Below are 21,899 nucleotides of genomic sequence, written 5' to 3'. Positions count from 1 at the left end.
AGCGCCTGCAGTAACAGTAATGTACCACACGTGCCTACAGATGTATTTTGTTAAAGAACTAAAATGAAAGAAGGATATTCTGGTCACAGCTTGACAGACAAGCTGACAAACCAGCGCTGATGCTGATCGCCTCTGTGCTGCCTGAAGCCGTGTCATAAACTCAATAAACAGGCTACTGATGACTTAGTGTTCAACCAACAAACAAACCTTTTTTTCCATTTGGAAAATAACAGTTATTAATAGTTATAATGTTAATCTTTAATTAGCCAACATAGCCTTATCTACCAATCAAACAAATCCAAAGCTAAGATTTTCATTTTACAGCTTATAAAACACGTATGCAAATTAATGCAATATCATATGTAAACAACAAAATTGTTTTATGCTACAGTAGCCAATATTTACAAATAGTCAGCATAGAGCCTTAATGCCTAGTTCAGACTGCATGATTTTAGCCCCGATTTTGACTCGCCGACAGGTTTTGAGAAATCGCTGACAAATGTATGTATATATATGCATCTATTGTAGGCACCGGCACACTCGTGGCTACGCTCCTGTTAAAAAGGAATTATAGGTTTGATCCTAATGAGCGCCCTTAAATAATGTAGCCTAGTTATTAGTGTCTGCAAGCATCAGTGTTTATTGAGATTAAAATAAGATTAAAAAAAATGAAAATGAGATTTAAAAAAATATTGTTATAGCAATGTGACTGCTTTGGGAAATAACACTCATAGTAGATGTCACAGGATGACTGATCGTGAAGGAACGTGTAGTCTGGCACATTTGCTACCCATGACAAGTCAAGATTTTATCAAGAAAAAAATCTTATGATCTGACAAACTAATTTTTATTGCAGCATTTTTACAGCATTTTGCAGTTAAAAACACAGCCATTGTAAATTTCAGTAGTAATGTTGCTAAGCTTCATATAATACACTGCGTGAAGAGAATTAAACTGGATGTAAGTTTGTTTTCGAGAAATATTAAAATATATCGGAAGTTCACAAACAATTTTTAAAATTCGCATGTATCATGTGAGCATGTGTTTAGTTTTTTTTTTCTTTTTTTAAAATATTTCCGTAATGATTACAGAGCAAGGAAATTTTCACAGTATGTCTGCTCATATTTTTTCTTCTAGAGAAAGTCTTTATTTATTTCGGCTCAAATAAAAGCAGTTTTACATTTAAAAAAAACATTTTAGGGTCAAAATTATTAGCCCCTTTAGGGTTTTTTTTTTCTTTGATAGTCTACAGAAAAAAAAACATTGTGATAAAATCACTTACCTAATTATCCCAACCTGCCTATTCAATGAATTCCTTTTTAGTTTTTCTCATAAGTTATGTAAAGTGTTTCATGCTTTGTGTAATATTGCAGAATTTTGCATCACATTGATGTTGTGTTTTACAATGATGGTTAGTGTAGTGTGAAAGACACCTTCTGTACTTCATCACCCTTTTTCTAAGATGTTTGTAATTAACTTTGGTTTATCATGGGTGTTTCTTTTGTGTTTTTACTAGTGTTTTACAAAAATAACTTACAAATATTAGTGCTACAATAACTTCTTATCAGTTAGTGAATTACGGTAGTTTGTTGTTAAATCTGTTAAGTCAGTTAAATCTGTAAAAGCTGAAAAATTGCTGCTATAATTATGGTGTTCTGGCATCCTTTTTTTTTTCCGAAAATGTCACTATTTTTTGTTTCATTTCTGTGTTCATTTAGATAGCTGGTATAATAAAATACCCTAGAATTATTCCAAAAACAGTGCTACAAATGACAACAATACTAAGAGCAAAAACAACAGGATGTTGTCTGAAACAATCTACACATCCACAGAATATGTGTCCTCTGTGTCCTCCGGTGGGTGAGGGAATACCTTCTCCATCCTGGTTTGTGTATGTACGTGGAATTCCATAATCTTTCGGAACAAAATATGAAGCACAAATACAAAGAGCAAATTTCATAACATTCCTCATTTGTTTTAAGAATTGTATAATTAATACATTTTGATAAAACACTGCAGGAGAATCATAAAGAATAATTTAAACTTAGAATACTTACTTTGCCAATAATATGAAGTCAAATTCTGAATTGGAAATAAATATAATAAAAATGTATGAATTAAAACAATAAAAATGATAAAATTCTCATTTAGAGACTACAACAATTATGATTTTTGAACTTCCAATTAATGCAATAACACTAGATAATTATTCTACAACAGCATCAAAAAAAAAAAAAGTACAATTAAGAGAATACATCAAAATCATTAAAAATACATAAAACTTTGTTATATTTTTGTCAATAAATTATAGTTGAGAAAATATCATGACAATAGTCATGGTGATAAGCAGACGTACCTTGGACTTGATGTACCATGCAAGTTTATTGATTGCATCTATATTCTTCTGACAATTCATGAACCCTTCATCCTCGTTGAACAGAAAGTCGACTAGATATGTGTTCTCTTTCTTTATAGCATTGTTGCTGTCTGGTATGGTTTTCTCAGGGTCAATTGTAGGATAAAGCACAGCAATGATGACTTGTTTGTCAGCTGCAAGACAATTCAAATGCACAGTAAATAATCAGTAAATAAATTGTGATTTATCGTGAACCAAGCTTTAAATTCGTGAGTTACCTTGCACAAGCATCAGATTCCTGATTGCAGCATCAATGTCAGTTCCAGCACGAGAAGTAATGAGGCAGAAATACAGTATGAAACCACATTGCTCAAGGATAGTGACCTCCCTCAGCCCATATACTTCCTTATGAAGACGTCTCTGAAAGTCTCCTATGAACTTATCCATTGTTCAGCCTGTGTACAAAGTAAAAGTAAAAGAATAAACTGGTTAAGAATATAAAGAGTACAATTTTAAAATGCACATGAAAACAGCACTTCAAAATATTGTACATATTGCGATTTTATGCACACAAAGTTTCAGTACATCCCTTAAGACATTTATACTCTGCAGTAGTCTACAATATCACTGCTTGGCCTTTGACACAACTGCACAGTGATGGGAGGGGCTGTGTTCAAAAGAGGGAAATAATCTCATAATAACAAAACTAGGTTACTTAAAGTGATAGTTCACCCAAAATCAAGATTTCACAACCATTTACTAGTGGAACATTCTGGTTCATAAAATTTATAAATTTATTTCTTTTGTTGAACACAAAATAAGATAAGTAGATTAAAACTATTTACTATTTCCACTCCGTACTATTTAAAATAGAAACGTGTCTATTTTTATTATATTTAAGAAACATGCAAGACTTTTCTTGCCGTGTTACTGACTTTTTTTTTCTTTTTTTCGAAAAAACATCTCACATCAAGGTATAATTACGACCAATATTGTTTACATTATCTCCAGCAGCTGGGCGGTACTGTTATTGCTTTGGGCGTAATCTACACATGCATAGATGACCTCTCTCTCTCCCTCTTTCTATCTTGGATTAATATTTAACCTGTGTTGCAGCAGCACTGGGCTGTCGTCAAACTTGTGAGGAGTACATCGAGCAATCTGATTGCTGTGGAAAACAAAGTGTTCTTTTTAAAGCGAATTCATTTTAGCCCGGCATTTTAATCAATTTGGTTATTACAGAATGCTCTAAACTGTTTTTTTTTTCTAGGCTCGATCGGTCATAATGCACTTTCATACCTTATTACTTATTCACACAAGACTAACACAGCACACATTATAGTGGTATGTTTGAGAAAATATTTGGAGTGATTTAAAGTAGGTTACTCACTGTTTTTATCTTGAGACGCAGAGAGGTTTGTGCTGCTGCTTGATGCTTGAGTGCTGAATCATGAGTCACTGTGCAGCTACTTTAATTTGTAATTTATTCAAGCTTGACTTTCACTTTCGTAAGCGGATAAACCTCCAGTAATTAGTCAGTGCAGCTACTAATTTACAGCAACAAATTTTTAATAACCTTAGGCAGAAAGTAAAACATTAATAACTGAAGTTATTTATTAGTAGCCTGAATCTAACAGAAAATAATATTATTTAAAATAATCTATCTTACGCTAGATATGTGCGTACCTTGGAATAAAATCCTGCAGGCGCCCCTAACAACTACTACACTACAGTCTGCTCAATTCATAGTGGGTTATTTCAAAACTTACGTTTCCATTCTTGATCAATTACAGCATTTTGTTTAGTTAAAAAATATAATGAAAAAAATCGGTGTGCTTTTTATTGATTATACATGATGTAATTTTCGGACAATTTAATTATATAGTTAACAATAAATATATATGGTGGCAATTATTTGCTAAAAGGAAAATATATAGTTGTTTAAGCAATATGTGCTTTTTTTTACAGGGAAGGAGGCACTTTTATTACAGTTTTTTACAATGCCTATGACACTGTTTTTAATACATTTAACACGTTTCCTAAACTCTTAACACAGTTAGCACAACATCCATCTTTGTGGGCTACTCAAATAACACATTTCTTGTTGCTTTGACACAAAATGGATCCAGTTAAGGCCAACTTAAAATGCTTGAACTTCTTTTACACACAATTTCAACCAAGACCAAAACAATGTAATTTTAAAGTCAAATTTCCTTCTCAAATCTTCTTCCTACACAACAACGAACTTTACTACAGTGGTGACGAAACCCAGGAAAAAGAAACTTCACTGCCAGAATAGTTACTCCGTCTACCGATCCATGTGTGGAAGTCATCAAGGCGCTCACGGTCCTCCACCAACAACAACATTGTGCACTGGTGGAGCTGAGAGAAAATCTGGAACGACGCTTCCAAGTCCTCATAGAGGCCCAGCGGGAGGACCGCGAGCTAATCCGGAGTCTGCTGATCCAGGAGATCCGGCCCGCTCCGACATCTGCCGCCCACCCTCCCATCTCGCTTCAGAAGATGGCGCCGGAGGACGACCCAGAAGTGTTCTTGAACCACTTCGAGATGTTGGCGGAGGTGTGGGGCTGGCCGCGGGCCGAGTGGCCGGTAAAAATTATTCCACTGCTGTCGGGTGAAGCACAGAACGCTGCACAGCAGTTACCAGCCCAGAGTCTCCTTGTGTACACTCACCTGAAGCGAGCCATTATCCAGCAGACAGGCCTTCGTGTTCGCCCAGCAGCTAAGTGATGCCTGCCGCAGATGGCTGATACAGGATGGCCGAACCACAGCCCAGCTGGTGGATGCCGTGGTACTGGAGCAATTCATCACCCGACTCCCCTCCCGAACATCAGAGTGGGTCAAGTGCCACTGGCCAGACAATCTGGAGACGGCCATCGATCCTGGCGGAGGATCACCTGGTGGCGAGGTCCAGGGTCGGCTAACTAACCTCTTTCTCTTCTCCCCCTCTTTCTCTGTCTCTCTCTCTCCCCCATCCTATTCCCAGGCCCAGAGTGCAGAGACCACCCACACCAGCACCAAAACAGCGGTGCACAGAGTTGAATCCACAACAGGTCCCACTAAAGGGGTGCGCCTTTCAGGTTTCGACCCCTGGCTGCTTCTAAGACAGAGTCAGGTCTCTCTCTGGTTCAAAACTCCAAACATTGGGGTGGCTCTCTACAGAGAATTTGCTTAAGGCCCAGGATGATCAACGCCGGCGTTAAGATAAGGGCACTAAAGTACGTAAATTTTCACAGGGAGATAAAGTCCTTGTACTACTACCCATTTGCATCCCCAAATTACTCGCCAAGTGGCAAGGTCTGTTTGTGGTCACACGATGAGTCAGCAATCTCGAATATGAGGTAGTTCATTCGGATAGGGCTGGTTCACGTCAAATATATCATATTAATCTGCTAAAACAGTGGATGGAGGAGCCGGAGGAGGTGATGTTGGCTACGCTGGTTACAAATGAGGATGACCTGGGGCCAGAGAGCACCGGCCGACTGCAGCCAGGCGCTCTGGTCACCGGGGACGATCATCTCTTGGCTAGCCAGCTCATCGATATCCGGCACCTTCAACGTGAGTATTCAGACGTGTTCTCACCCCTGCCCGGTCGAACTACTTTGATTCAACACCACATTGAGACCGAACCGGGCGTGGTCGTTAGGACCTGGCCGTATCACCTGCCTGAACACAAGAAAAAAGTGATTCAGGAAGAATTGATTAATATGTTGAAAATGGGTGTAGTAGAAGAATCCCACAGTGACAGGGCCAGCCCTATTGTCTTGGTACCCAAGACGGACGACTCGGTCCTGGTTCTGTGTGGGTTATAGAAAAGTCAATGCGGTGTCGAAATTCAACGCCTATCCAATGCTGTGTATTGATGAGTTGCTCGACCGGTTAGGTGCTGCTTGTTATTACTCGACATTGGATTTAACAAAGGGATATTGGCAGATCCCCTTATTGCAATATCTCGAGAAAAAACGCCTTCACTACGCCGTTCGGATTACACCAATTTGTGACGCTTCCGTTCGGGGTACCGGTGACATTTCAGAGCCTGATGGATAAAATGCATATGCCGCTGCTTATTTAGATGACATCATCATTTACAGTAATGACTGGCAGCGGCATATGCAACATCTGAGGGCGGTATTGTCGGCGCTGAGACGGGCCAGGCTCACGGCCAACCCACAGAAGTGCGCAATTGGGCGAGTGGAGGTAAGTTATGTGGGCTTCCACTTAGGTCATGGGCAGGTGCAGCCCCAAATTGATAAGACTGCAGGCCGGATCTTCACCATATTTGTTGATCACAAACCATTGACTTTTGCAATGTCAAACGTTTCAGAGTCCTGGTCTGCTCCCCAACATCGCTATTTGGCTTACATTTCTGAATTTACTACCCATATTCAGCATGTTTCAGGGAAATCTAATGTAGTAGCGGATTTGCTTTCTTGGCCAAATTCCAATACACTTGGGAGTCAAATACTCCACCAGAGTTCTGACCAAGATGTCCAGTCTTTTGGTCGATGTTGCGTTTGAGGAGGCTGGAGTGTCTCTTCTGTGCGACGCTTCTGTGAGACGGCATGTTTTTGACATTCTTCATGGTTTGTTTCACTCAGGCGCTTAAGACTCCCAATGGTTGCTGGCTTCGAAAATTTGTCAGGCCAGACCTTAAAAAAGATGTGCAAAATTTGTCTGTTTCATGCATAGCTTGTCAAATAGCAAAAGTCCAGCATCATGTTAAAGCACCATTGGTGCATTTTGAGGTGCCTGGAGCATCGTTTTGACCATGTAAGCATTGATCTTGTTGGTCCTCTTTCTCTATCTTGGGGATACGCTCACCTGCTTACGATGGTGGACCAGACTACTAGGTGGCCAAAAGTCGTGCCCTTAGTGTAAACATCAACTGGGGATATTGCATATGCTTTCATTAGCACATGGATTGCCAGATTTGGCACACCTTTGGACGTCTACTCAGACCATGGACCGCAGTTCACATCTGAGCTTTGTGCAGCTGGTGCACGCAATCTGGGTGTTAAGCTTCATCACACTACGGTTTATCATCCACAAGCGAATGGCTTGTGTGAACGGTTCCACTGCTTCTTGAAGTCTGCACTGCGGGCTGCCCTGAAGGATGACAACTGAAATGACAAACTCCCATGGGTATTGCTAGGGCTTCGAACAGGCCCCAAAGAGGGTCTCCAGGTTTCTTCGGTGGAATTGGTGTATGGGCAGACACTTCCAGTGCCTGGCGATGTTGTCCTTAGTGTCAGCACTCCATGGTCTGGATCGCAACATCCTTTCATTTTCGTAATGTGTTTCAATTGACCGCTTGAAACCGCTTGAGACCTGGATCCACCTGCTCTCTGTCCATCAAGCCAGCTGAGCCAAGTATTCGCCCTCCTGTTCGTCAGGATGTGTAAATTTCTGTGAATTCTGGGGGGCTGGTGTGGCGCATATATTTATTCATGTGACAGAATTCACAAGTTATTCTTGATGTTTTGCCCCTTTAAGAGTTTTGAGCTGAAAGCGAAGGGGTCATGCCCGAAGCCAGGGGGGTTCGGGTGGTTCTAACGAACCACTCCCCATGGCCAAAAGGTCCAGAATTTGTCTTTTTTAATTAATTTAGGTAATTTAATTATATAAAATATATTTATTATATAATTAATATAACATATTTATATTCAATATATATTGTAATAAAGTGTAATTTTAAATCCCATGGAGCCTCAAAGCCACAATAATGCCGGGATATAATAAGCCGGGACGTTTTGTATATTTATTGACTTGTTCAGTACATGACCTCCATTTCCCTATTTTTTACATTTAAAAAAAAAAAAAATACCTGTCTGATGAAGGCTTTAATGGCAAGCAGAGCCTTCAGCCATCAGATGTCACTTCACAGCAAAATGTGCTCAATGGTTTTATTCTGATATACATTTGATCGCTCAAACCATTTCAAATGTGATCTGGGATGCATTCCAGATGAAACTGGACAGGTATAATCATTTTGTGGACAAAATTAATATAAACAAAATAAATTATGACCTGGAGAAAGTCTTCTTTCACTCCTGTATTGTTTTTAAACAGAGAAAAATGTTTAAAGGTGACTTTATTCTAAATCTTAGACCTTATTTCTGAAATAAAAAAGAGCAATAAAAAGATGTGAAGCACCAAAAGCGGACGATATTAAATTAATTTAAATATATTTTGGCTATTGTTGATTTCCAGGAATTTACTTTTTATTTATTTGTTTATTTTTTTTACCAAAGAGGCTAGGAAAATTCCGAAGAATTCATTATTATTGTGTCATTTCTTGCTTTTTTTTGTTTTTTTTTTAAATGGCCAAATTGTGACTTTTACTTGTACTTTTACTTTTTAATTTACGTTTTTTTTTTTTTTTTACTTTAGTTTTTATCCCGCATTTGATGTTTCATCTTTTAATTTTCTCCCCTTAATCGGCCACACAGAAGTCAAACTGTGGAAACTGCTTCATTTGTTGGATTAAAAATGAGACATCCAATTCTGATATCTGAAGCCAATTTAACTGAATCATATTAAGTGTTGACAACTATTAACATTAGGACATTAACATCCGTGTGTTTAAATGACCGTGTTTGCAAATGACCACGTTTACACTTTCTCGGACATTTAACGTTAGTAACGTTAGGCTAGTTCTATAGTCAGATTTTTCCCCCAGCATGATATTGTGCTTAAAACTATCAGCTAAACTTTGCATGCACACAGCATTTCCGTTTCGTTAAAGGCATGTAGTGTGTTGTAAACAGCCACCTGTCTGTAAAATGAATTAACTGATTCATATTTTAGCAGCCTAACGATCAAGGGAAGTCCCTGCCCTTGCAATATAACTTACTACCACCACCCATTTTCCCTCCTTTTGGAGAGTTGTTAAAGCATATGGTAAGTGAATCAACTTAAATTTATTATAACGTTAACCTATTTTGCTAAGAAATATCATTATTCGTGCATTTGTAGTTCAATTATTAAAAAATACTGCAGTAGTTGTGAATTTTGGCAGATCATTTGTGGTTGCTTAACGTTAGTACTTGAATACTATAACATATTGTCAGTTATTAAAATTAATAGCTAAAAGCACGTGAGTGTGTTCAAATGACTGCGTTTTGTGCTTTATCAGAAATTAAAAGTGTTTGTTCACCTATAAAATAAAACTGACACTTTATTCTGTATTTTAGAACCAAAACTAGCATGGGAAGGCCTCTGCATCTGCCTATGCAATACCTCTAGATAATATTGCATTTTATGGAATACATGTCACCATGTAATGTTTATTTATTTTATATAAATTAATATTTAAATGGATAATTTGTTGCCTTTGTATAGTTACCTAACAAATGCATCTAAACACAGTAAAATTGCTTTGTTAAAACTTTATATTCTTGTATATTGTATTATTTACAGGTTTGATTTGTAGACTTATCATCAAGAATCAGTACCTGAGCTAAAAGATATGTAAAGACACGTGAGGCATGCTTTGTGATGTTCATAGCTGAAGGTAGATTTTGCTTTTTTTATTTTTATTTTTTTAAATCAGAAGATTATTTATATGTGTTAGATACAATTGTATTGTTTTGTTGTTAACAGTCACAGTTCTCCATACAATAATACAAGACCCTGAGAGTGACGATGGCTGGATAAAGACAGATTGACATGGTGTATTTCCAGAGTTGGTGGAACACAAATCACAAAATACAGAAAACTTATGGATAGCTTATGGATATTTATTACACTGTAGGGCATATTTGTGGGAAGTCTGCATCAATAAAAAATGTTAAATGTTGTGTTAAATTGAGGGTTCTGGAGAGACAGCTATAGCGATCTGAAACTGAAGAAATGTGGGTGGGGATTGCAATTTGTTTTTTAAACATTTCTCTCAGTCATGCTGGAGTCTTGAAGAGTTTTAAGATGAGAATCAGCTACCAAATGTCCTTGCATCATGAACCACCAGACGAGCGATCAGCAGCTACTACATCATCATGGATAAAAAGGTCATCCTGTGGCTGGGAAGCATATCATTCACAGGACATGCTTGATGAGAATTCCAAGGTCCAGTTTGTTTTCATACACGGTTACAGCATTTATACCTTCATTCAAACTGCTGTCTTTGGTATTGGTGACCAAAGAAACATTAGACGTGAAAGATTTGCCAGCCAAGTTGCCCTTTAGGGTTTAAATTGTAATCAGAGTGACACTATATTGAACTTTCAAATGGCTCTGATGAAACATCAAGTTCAATTGTCAAAACATCTGTAGATGTGTGATCTGTCTATGTGTGGAACAAAGTGCAACACTGTTGAAAGTGTTGAAATTAGTGTTGTTTTGGCTCTCCATGCTTTTCTGCATATAATTACCCCAGTTACAATTGTGGCAAAAATAACACCAAAAGCAACAGGATGTTTTTTTATATGATCTAAAATTCCACCGGATCCATTTTGTGCCTCTGAGTTCTTCTCTTCTCCATCCTGGTATGAGCTTGTACGTGAACTTCCATGAACTTCCATAAAACAAAAATGAAGCACATTTTTTTATATAAAATACAATCTTTTTTATTTCTTAACATTCCTCAATTGTTTTAAGAATTGCATACTGTAGAGAATAATTTAAACTTATACTTACTTTGCAAGTAATATGAAGTCAGATTCTGAATTGGAAATAAATATAATAAAAATGCATGCATTAAAACAATAAAAAGGATAAAATACTCCTTTACAGACAACAACAATTATGACTTTTGAACTTCCAATTAATGCAATACCACTAGAAAATAAATTATAGTTGAGAAAATGCCATGTCAATAGCCATGTTGATAAGGAGACCTACCTTGGACTTCATGTACCTCGCAAGTTTCTTGATTGCATCTTTATTCTTCTGACAATTCATGAACCCTTCATCCTCGTTGAACAGAAAGTCCACAAAATATATGTTCTCTTCATTTCTAGCACTGTTGGTGTCTGGTATGGTTTTCTCAGGGTCAATTGTGAGAAAAAGCACTCCCATGATGACTTGTATGTCAGCTGCAAGACAATTGAAAGTGGTTTGTTAAATGGATCGTAAGAAATCGTTAAATAAATTGTGTGTTATTGTGCATGTCAGTTTGAAATTTGTATGTAACCTGCAACGTGATTAAGATTCCTGATAGCAGCATCAATGTCAGTTCCAGCACGAGAGGTGATGAGGCAGATGTACAGTATGAAATCACAATACTCAATGGAAGAGGCCTTCAGGACAGATACTTCCTTTCGAAGATTCTTATGGAAATCATCTATAAACCTATCCATTGTCTGGCCTGTGTACAAAAGTAAAAAGATAAACTGTTATGAAATATATATCATTTTAAAAGGCCACATGAAGACAACACTTTAAAATATCTTACGACTATTATACACACAAGGTTTAGTACAGTGTTATTATAAATTCATGTCTTAAGAGATTCATACTCTGACACAACAGCACAGTGGAAGGCCTGTGTGCAAAAAATAACTAAGAATGAAACTAGGCTACTTAAAGAGAAAGTTCACCCAAAAAGGCAATTTCATTTCATTGCGGTGAACATTCTAGTTGTAAGCGTTAATAAATTTATTTCTTCTGCCGAACACGAGATAAGTAGATTAAACTATTTAAAATATACCTGTAATTAAAACATTTTTATTGTTTCTACTACGTCTACTTTTTAAAATAGATACATGTCCTGTGTGTGTGTGTGTGTGCGTGCGTGCGTTCGTGTGTGTGTGTGTGTGTGCTGTGCGTGTGTGTGTGTGTGTGTTTGAAATGTTTTAAATACACACGCAACCCTTCTCTACAATTATTGCTGATTTTTTTTATTTAAAAAAAACGAAATGACTGGTCTAAACTGCCTGCAAAATATGCCTACACCATTAGTAATTTGCCTTCTTTAAACAATCCACACGTTTTAATCTTGTAAATATGATTAATAATGAATATTTTAGAGATATTCTGTTTTTATTCCTTTTTCTGTCATTTATTTTTCATTTGCTGTATATTTTTAATTTGATGATGTCATTAGGCTAATACACAGGCTATTTTATATACATATCTAAAATGCTTTTGCATTTAAGTTTGCTTTGAACTTGAAAGAGAGAGAAGCAGATTTGACCTGTCAGCAGTGCACATATGGCTCCTGAACAGGTAAGAGAATGTGGATGTCTTTTTTTTAACATTTTTCTTTTTTACTTTAACCCAAATTAACTTATTGTTAAAAAATGAATATGTTTTGTTTGTCGCATATAGGTAACTATTTATGTAATGTGGGTAAATAGTTTGTTTCAATCCGGCTACCATCGCAAATTTCAAACCTGTGAGAAGCACTGATGGTTTTGTATTTGTAGGCTAATGTTTAACATTTACGTTTTTGACATGTTTGGAATTAAGTTTAATCAAAAAAAAAAGATTGCAATAAAGCAACCTGTTAAATGCTATATTGCAATTTTTTTTACTCGCATGCATCTTTTAAAAAACAATTTATGGGGGGAGGGGGGTGGGGATGATGAAGATTTAAGTTAGGCAAAACAAGAAACCATTTCAGACCATGAATCTCAAATCTGTAACATATGTGTGAAATGGGGATTATATATTATCTGGAATCTAAAGGTTCAAAATTACCTTTAGAGTTCAATCTTAGCAATTCATATTTTCTAATCAAAAATTTATGAAAATGTATTTTTATATTGTGCACGTGAAAATTTTTGTGAATATAAATAAATATTTTAAGCACGTGAATTTGGTTTTATGCACGTGAATTTGGCTACGCATGTGTGTCTTTTGCGTGAATTTCTTTTGAGACTACTCTGGTTCCATATAAAAATGTACTCAAGGGAAAGTAAAAGTACACATTTTTAGAACTACATAGTAAATTACAATTCCTGAGAAAAAAAAAACTACTAAATTACAAGAATTTGAGTATTTGTAATTAGCTACTTTACACCACTGACCAATATTGTTTACATTATCTGTTGCTCACTTCACACACAGTCACTTTTGTTTGGTGAATATGGCACCAGGGCGCTTATTGTCGCCTACACCAACAATGAGATCTTACTGGTATTGCTTTGGGCGGAACACTATCGCGCACAGAGGACCTCTTTCCCATTCTCTGGATTAATATTTACCTGCGTTGCAGCAGCACTGGGCTGTGGTCACGCTTGTGGAGAGCAAGTTGAGCAACCTGATTATCATGGTAAAATAAAGAGTACTTTTTAAAGCAAATAAATTTTAGCCTGATATTTTAATCGAGTTGGTCATTACAGAATGCTCTAGTCTAAACAGTTTTTTTCTAGGCTCGATCGATGATAATGCACTTTCACACCCTATTAACACATTCACACAAGGCTAATACTTACACACACTGTACAGAAGAACATTTGAGAACATTTTTAGATGTGAATTAAAGTAAAACAAAGTAAGTTACTCACTGGTTTTTATCTTGAGACGCAGAGAGAGGTTTGTGCTGCTGCTTGATGCTTTAGTGCTAAATCATGAGTCACTGTGCAGCTACTTTCAGTTTCATTTTATTCAAGCCTGCCTTTCACTTTCATAAGCAGACAAACCACCAGTTATTAGTCAGTGCAGCTACTAATTTACAGCATCTAATATTTAAGATATTTATGCCTTAGGCAGAAAGTGAAACTTTAATAACTGAAGTTATTTATTGGCAGCCCATGATTCTAACATAAAATGATGTTATTTAATTATGCTAAACAGTCATATAAATAACTATACAAAGGCTACATTTGGTTATTAATGTAATGGAATATAAATTATATTTAATAATATTTGTGATAAAATTTTCCTTTAGTTTTATTGCCTTTTTCATCCTTTCACCTCAGTCCAAGGTGGTGTAAATATATCATTTTGATAATCTGCTGCCAGAGGGTTTCAGTCATTTTAGAATAGCTCACCATCTTTTAGCAAGTTAGTGAAAACTAAAACTGTCAGGTAAAAAAGTTTGTCAAATAATTAATTTCTTAAGAGGCCAAGTAAGTTTAGCTAAAGCTGCAATTAGTAATAAAAATAAGAGTAATATTATCAAATTTTAAAATAAAAATATAATTTAAAAATAATTTCATTCAGATAAACCTGTTCTGAGCTTAATCTTTTCCTTTCTGCAGCCAGATTTCCAGCACTAAATTGACCTGGCTAAAGGCACGTTTATACTGTTGTGAGAAGGATAGCCTGTGACTCATCCTGGGGAATGACAGCAGGGAGTGGGTTAGTAACACAGACACAAACTAACATGAAGAAAATAGCAGATCAACTTTATATGATCTCATCTAACGCCTGTTTTGTTTTCTTCATTCAGGACTATTGTGCAATACGCTATTCTTACATCTAAATCTTATTGAACTGGTCTTACAGATGCAATTAGTGGAGATGGATTGATGGAAAGCCATACATTATGAACAGCAGGCATGTAAAAACTCTGTTACTCATTAACAGTCTTTCAAATCACAAAGTTTTAGCATAGTTTTTATTATTACTGAAACTTATTTAGGGTGTCACGGTGGCACAGTGGGTAGCAGCACAATAACCTCACACCAAAAATTCAATCCACAAGTCCAAAGACGTGGTCAATTGGGTAAGCTATACTGTAGTATATTAGTGTATATGAGTGTGTATGGGTGTTAACCAGTGATGGGTTGCAGTTGGAAGGGCATTCACTGCGTAAAATATATTCTGGATAAGTTGGCGGTTCATTCTGCTGTGGCGACCCCAGATTAATAAAGGGACTAAACCGAAAAGAAAATGAACAAATTAATAAATGGAACTTATTCAGTAAAGTTTGGGACTTGGAAAGTTGTCCTCTGATTAAACAATAAAATCAACATTCCATTATTTAGCCAACATGTACATATGTATGTTGTGTATTGTATTGTATATATATATATATATATATATATATATATATATATATATATATATATATATATATATATATATATATATATATATATATATATATATATGTATGTATGTTTATATGTTGGCTGAATAATGGATATATTTGTTAAGCTGTCGAGTCTTAGCTTGTATAAAAATTTAAAATTCCTAAAATAAATTTAAGGAGCTTTTTTTTTTTTTTTTTTTGCTGTTGTTAATTCAGTTATTTACATTGCTATGTTTTTATACTGGTGGTTTGGCACAACACTGTGCTTTTTTATATGTGATTTTGTTTGTTTGTTATTTAGTCACTGGAAACCAGGAGAGCCAAATAATGTTTCAGGTGAAGAAGACTGTGGGCAGTTAACTGCATCTGGGAAGCTGAATGATGCCAGATGCTCAAATTCTTTCCGATTTATCTGTAAAGCACCAGCCACTGAAAACTAACCACGTTAAACAGCACATTATAGTCTAAGACTTATGCAAAAGTCAAACAGTATAAAGATGTTCCATTTTGATATCTGAAGTCAATTTAATTGATAAGAGTGATTTTAAATGCATAAAGAATATTAAACATCCACTTAGCATTGAGCATAACATATTTATTTAAAATTGATACAACACACTTATGACATGCAGTTGTTAACATAAAACAATTAGTGATCATTATAAATCAGACAATATTTTAAATGCTAATAATTGTCTTACTGATAAAAGGGTAAAACTGTGGTTTTAAAGAGAGCAGCAAAAAGATTTCAAATGACAATTATTACCATTTAAATGATCCACTGTAAACATGCAATCTTTTATTACTCTTCATTAAATTATTCTTGCCAGACAAGATCTATGGTATTTAAAATCCTTTTCTTCTTCTACCCATACACAGTATAAAACAAACTTACTGTAAAGGGCTAAGCAAAGCAATTAGCATAAAGCAAGCGTTACTCAAATAGCATTGTCATCATTCATAATAACTTTAAAGATAACAACTATAATCAATATAATATTCATTCACCATGACTCCCGGGATGTAATAAAGCTATATTTTAATATATCTCAAAAACACACTTACATTCACAGTTTAATTCTCTTCATGCGGTGTAGTATATGAAGCTTAGTGACAATTACTACTGAAATTCACAATGGAAAAATGCTGCAGTAAAAATTGGTTGCATTTGCCAAATTTCTTTTTAGTTTTTCTCATTAAAGTGTTTTAAGCTACATGTGATAATGTAAAATACATTTTTATTGCGTGTTTTACCATAATGGTTGGTATATTACCATGATGGTTAGTATATTATTAGTATCATAGTATATTACCATGATGGTTAGTATAGACACCTATCCTTTATCAGCTTTTTTTTCTACACTATTTGTAATTAGCCTCGGTTTATGTGACTTTCGTACAGTAGTCATCATTCAAACTAATCAAAAATATTTTTTCCAAAATGTCCTATGACAAGAATACGTGCTGTCAACATAGGACATGAAAGATGATGATCCACTTTAAATGATGACTACTATATATCAGTGCTTCAAAAAGTTATTATGAGTTAGTGAATCATGGTGGTTTGTTGTTAATTAAAGTTAAAACTGTACACGTTTTAACATTGCTGTTATTATTGTGGTCTTCTGGGATCCACAACTGCCTTTTTTTCAGAAAGCGTCATTAGTTTTTACAGTGTCATTTCTGTATTTATTTAGATAGCTGTATTTCACTGACACTACAATTATCACAACAAAAATTAATAAAATGACAAAAACAACAAAAAGACAAGCAACAGGACGTTTTTTGAAATAATTCACAACTCCACCGGCATTTTGTAGTTCTCCTGGGTTTAAGGGAATATCTTCTCCATCCTGGTATGAGTTTATGCGTGAATTTCCATAATCTTTCGGAACAAAAATGAAGCACATTATTTATAAAATACAATGTTTCTTTTTTATTCCTTAACATTTTTCAATTGTTTTAAGATTTGTATAATTAATAAATTTCAATATAACATTGGAAGAGAATCATGGAGAATAGTTTTAACTTGGAATACTTACTTTGCAAGTAATATGAAGTCAGATTCTGAATTGGAAATAAATATAATAAAATGTATGCATTAAACAATAAAAAGGATAAAATCATAACATCTGTTTTAGAGACTACAACAATTATGAACTTCCAATCAATGCAATAACACTAGATGATTAATTTACAACAGCAAATGCAAAAATCACAAAAATAAATCAAGAGAACGCATCAAAATCATTAAAAAATAAAAGATTTTTATATTTTTGCTAATAAATAATAGTTGAGAAAATGCCATGACAATAGCCATGTTGATAAGGAGACGTACCTTGGACTTCATGTACCTCGCAAGTTTCTTGATTGCATCTTTATTCTTCTGACAATTCATGAACCCGTCATCCTCGTTGAACAGAAAGTCGACATAATATATGTTCTCTTCATTTCTAGCACTGTTGGTGTCTGGTATGGTTTTCTCAGGGTCAGTTGTGAGAAAAAGCACTCCCATGATGACTTGTTTGTCAGCTGCAAGGCAAAAAAACGTGGTTTGTTAAATGGATCGTAAGAAATCAGTAAATAAATTCTGTTTTATTGTGAATTTCAGCTTTAAACTTGTGTGTAACCTGAAACATGATTAAGATTCGTGATCGCAGCATCAATGTCAGTTCCAGCACGAGAGGTGATGAGGCAGAAGTACAGTATGAAATCACAATACTCAATGGAAGAGGCCTTCAGGACAGATACTTCCTTACGAAGATTTTTATGGAAATCATCTATAAACCTATCCATTGTCTGGCCTGTGTACAAAAGTAAAAAGATAAACTGTTATGAAAAATATATCATTTTAAAAAGGCCACATGAAGACAACCCTTTAAAGGGCCATAAAACCCCCTTGTTTCAGCAGGGTGTTTTCACACCTCTACTTTGGAAAAAGTCAGAAAAGTGGGAGTGTCCAGCTCTGTTTAGGGGGGAGTGTCGGAGGAACTTAAGTGGGAGGGTGTGGGAGTGTCTATTTGGGCATGCGCGAGTTTCAGAGTTAAAATAAACACACAGGAGAAAGTGATGGTGTTTAACCTACATGGACATCTGTAGTCGAATTATTTGCCAAATTATTAAATGTTGGACTTTAACAGCAGTTTGGCTCTTTCATTCAGGGAATTCATTCATGCCCCTCGCGACAAACGAGATATTTGATCTGAGGATCTGCTCTAAGCGTGTATTTTTCATGCAATGTTTGATACCGCACGGCGAATGAGAGAAAAAAAATTTCCTGGAAACTTAGATGCACACGACAGGTAGCGTCAGAAAGCAGCGTGTGTTATTCCGGTCACAAAATGCGGTAAAAACCCTACACAAGGTTAAAGTTTGGTTGTGGTGCTAACATGTTTACACTGAATAAACAAAGAGCGCTGGTCGCTCACTTACCAAATCTGTAGAGACAGGACAATCACCAGCAACTAGAGCCGCGTCATTATGAAGAGAAGACTACAAGCGAATCCGGATCTCAGCGTTTGCAGATGAGAACAGCTCTCAGGTAAACAATAATTCTCCTTAGACACGTAAGTTATTGTTGTCGAGCGTCGCGTACACTGTTAATCCACACGTGACTCCAGATGAGCTCTCACAGAGAGAAAATGAAAACAAAACTTAACGGCAGCAAACTATAAAAACAACACTTCACGCTTGTTTTGCCAACACAACGTGGTGTCTCTGTCGTGTAAACACTGTGGCAGTAATGAATATTAATGAAGTTGCACAATAGAGCGCGCTGATTGGTTTGAACCAAGCCTTACTCATGCATTAATGCAGCAGGCTGTAAGACGTAATAAGACACACTCTGGCACAGACGTCCTGTCTGCACGCTGGAATAGACGCTATTATGTCATGACCGTGACGCAGCTTCAAAAATTCGTTTCAAACCGGAAGTACGAATTTACTTGAAATAACGCTAAAACAACCAATTTACACTTCTCAGTGAAATATAGGTTTCCTAATAGTGTTTTTAGCAGTGTGGGACACATATACGACTGTCAACAGCTCAAAAAATGTGTTTTGGTGTTTTGTGACCCTTTAAAATATCTTACGACTATTATACACACAAGGTTTAGAACAGTGTTATTATAAATTCATTTCTTAAGAGATTCATACTCTGACACAACAGCATAGTGGAAGGGCTGTGTGCAAAAAATATCTAAGAATGAAACTAGGCTACTTAAAGAGAAAGTTCACCCAAAAAGGTAATTTCATTTCATTTCAGTGAACATTCTAGTTGTAAGCGTTAATAAACTTATTTAAAAATGTTTATATTTAAACATGAGATAAGTAGATTAAACTATTTAAAATATTCCTGTAATTAAAACATTTTTACTATTTCTACTATGTCTACTTTTTTTTTTTTGTGTGTGTGTGTGTGTGTGTGTGTGTGTGTGTGTGTGTGTGTGTGTGTTTGAAATGTTTTAAATACGCACGTAACACTTCGTCACCATAGAATTATAAGGTTCTATCTGACGTTTTTGTCAAAATTGAGTTATTGACATTCTTATTAAATGACAACTTATTTACATTATGGGACGTTTTTTATAAGTTGTGTACATTTTAAGACTTTTTATTTAAAAAAAAAACCAAATGTTATACAAATACTGTTTACTATATAGAATGCAAAAACTTTGAAGCTCAATGTCTCAAAATCATTCAAAATGCAGAAAGAACCTTATAATTCCAAAGTGACGATTTTTTTAGCATTATTGCTGAATATTTTTATTTAGAAAAAATAGACGTTGCGTCAAGGTATAATCATAACAAAATTGTTTACATTATCTGTTGCTGCAGTCACTTTTGTTTGGTGAATATGGCCCCAGGGTGCTTATTGTCACCTGCACCAGCTTGTAGAACAATGAAATTTTACTCTTATTGCTTTGGGCGGTACCCTATCGTGCGCACAGAGGACCTCTTTCCTATTCTCTGGATTAATATTTAAAGATGTGGTCCAGAATGTATTTTTAAGGCTTGATTGTGTTTATAAGATGCAAAGCAATGTGTGTTCATGTTTCATTTGAAGGTAATCACATTATTTTTCATTAATTCTTACTTTGATTAAATACAGCTAACATGAAAACGACTGTCATATTTCCTAGTTCCTCTGAAAGGCGCGCCCTCAAGTGACTCTGAAGCAGGTCGCACACCAGAAGCGCCGCTCGGCGGCGCGCCGCGTAGCGCCACGCAGCGCCATGTATTTTAGAATTCTAAACATGGGTTTCTATCAGGATACACACACCGGCGCCGCAAGTCGGCGCCTGTCGGCGGCGCCTGTCGGCGGCGCCCGGCGACGGCTCAGGACGCAGTTCATTTTTCAGCCGCGCCACAGAGCGCCATCTGATTAGTTTCATGTTAAATATCATTCGAATGTGCGCGTCTGGTGTGTGATACTTTAAACTGTCATGTGCGCGCCGTGTCGCGGCGCCGAGCGGCGCTTCTGGTGTGCGACCTGCTTGATTGGTCTTCTGTCATAATGTGCTGCGATTTGCGGATCGGCTCTTCGTCACGCCTGTACAAGCACTTGCTTTTGTGTAAACAGTCAGTCAACCTTATGCCCGCTCTATAAAATAAAATCTGACAAGTGTCTGTAACGTGTGAAAATAGGGATGCGGCTCTTTTAAGAGATATCGCCATTTTGTGTGTGTATGTGTGTGTGTGTGTTGGTGTGTGTGTGTGTGTTTAATGCAGTTTGACTGTTAAATAAATGTATAAATGAATTTGTAGCTAAATTGTTAGCGGTGCCAAACAGCATTTCCCGTTGTTTATATCTTTGCTACAACACACCGTTAAGGCAAGACACTGTACATGTCATGATCAATTTTAACAAGTAACAACTCACAGGCTACGGCTTCTGCTTGTTGGAGCAGATCCTTCTTTTAGGAGATTTTAACCGAATCCAGCACTGAACTGGGAGAGATTCTGGAAGCTGTTTTGTCAAATCATGCTTTATTTGTATTTTATAATCATCTGGAACATAATTAATATTGAACTGTAAGCACTTCTGTCTTTGTGACAAATCCTTTGGAAGCCCAAATACAGAAACAGAAGAAGCACATCAACTAAAGTTTTAAATATGATATTGTAGTGGACCACCCTAACCTGCATTACTGCAGTGCTGGGCTGTGGTCAAGCTTGTAGAGAGCAAGTTGAGCAACCTGATCATTGTAGGAAAACAGTGTACTTTTTAAAGCGAATTAATTTTAGCCTGATATTTTATTCAATTTGGTCATAACAGAATGCTCTAGTCTAAAACAGTTTTTTTCTAGGCTCGATCGGTGAGAATACACTTTCATACCTTATTCACACATGGCTAAGACTTAGCGCACATTACAGTGATATATTTGGGAAAATGTTTTGTAAGGAAATTAAAGTAAAACAAAGTAGGTTACTCACTGTTTTTTATCTTGAGACGCAGAAAGAGGTTTGTGCTGCTGCTTGATGTTTGAGAGCTGGATCATGAGTCACTGTGCAGCTTTCATTTTCATTTTAGTCTTGACTTTCACTTTCATAAGCAAAGCCATAAGCTAATAATCAGTACAGCTACTCTATTGGTAATTTTAA

General features: G+C 36.1%; 3 protein-coding genes and 1 long non-coding RNA gene across 6 annotated transcripts in view; 1 reads left to right on the top strand and 3 right to left on the bottom strand.

Moving 5' to 3' along the window:
- Positions 1 to 21,899, bottom strand: part of si:dkey-58f10.12 — a 53,250-nt gene that overhangs the window by 2,502 nt on the left and 28,849 nt on the right. The window contains exons 1-5 of one of the 3 annotated variants that reach the window (XM_087251038.1): positions 3,747 to 3,833; positions 2,635 to 2,811; positions 2,357 to 2,550; positions 2,058 to 2,082; positions 1 to 1,914 (exon numbers count right to left, since the gene is read on the bottom strand). The exon at positions 1 to 1,914 is cut by the window's left edge and continues 2,502 nt beyond it. In XM_087251038.1, coding sequence (XP_087107164.1) covers positions 1,715 to 1,914; positions 2,058 to 2,082; positions 2,357 to 2,550; positions 2,635 to 2,803 — 588 coding nt within the window. In that variant the 5' untranslated portion in view covers positions 2,804 to 2,811; positions 3,747 to 3,833 and the 3' untranslated portion in view covers positions 1 to 1,714. 3 annotated transcript variants of the gene reach the window in all.
- si:dkey-58f10.13 lies at positions 10,096 to 13,901 on the bottom strand. Its single transcript, NM_001386786.1, is given in 5 exon segments — positions 10,096 to 10,889; positions 11,012 to 11,036; positions 11,216 to 11,409; positions 11,508 to 11,681; positions 13,825 to 13,901. Coding segments are annotated over 4 exon segments (648 nt in total). The 5' UTR covers positions 11,674 to 11,681; positions 13,825 to 13,901; the 3' UTR covers positions 10,096 to 10,626.
- LOC147844074 (uncharacterized) lies at positions 13,356 to 17,399 on the top strand. Its single transcript, XR_015491518.1, has 4 exons — positions 13,356 to 13,589; positions 14,521 to 14,620; positions 14,712 to 14,818; positions 15,598 to 17,399. It is a non-coding gene; the product is annotated as an uncharacterized LOC147844074 (long non-coding RNA).
- Positions 15,877 to 21,805, bottom strand: si:dkey-58f10.14. Its single transcript, XM_087253842.1, has 5 exons — positions 21,732 to 21,805; positions 17,927 to 18,100; positions 17,635 to 17,828; positions 17,339 to 17,363; positions 15,877 to 17,181 (listed from the first exon to the last, which is right to left on the bottom strand). The coding sequence occupies exons 2-5, from the start codon at positions 18,090 to 18,092 to the stop codon at positions 16,946 to 16,948; spliced, it is 621 nt and encodes a 206-aa protein (XP_087109968.1). The 5' UTR covers positions 18,093 to 18,100; positions 21,732 to 21,805; the 3' UTR covers positions 15,877 to 16,945.

This window comes from Danio rerio, chromosome 5 (assembly GCF_052040795.2).
Source record: "Danio rerio strain M-AB ecotype USA chromosome 5, GRCz13ab, whole genome shotgun sequence".
Classification (NCBI taxonomy): Eukaryota; Metazoa; Chordata; class Actinopteri; order Cypriniformes; family Danionidae; genus Danio; species Danio rerio.
This window is presented reverse-complemented; position numbering and strand designations above follow the sequence as displayed.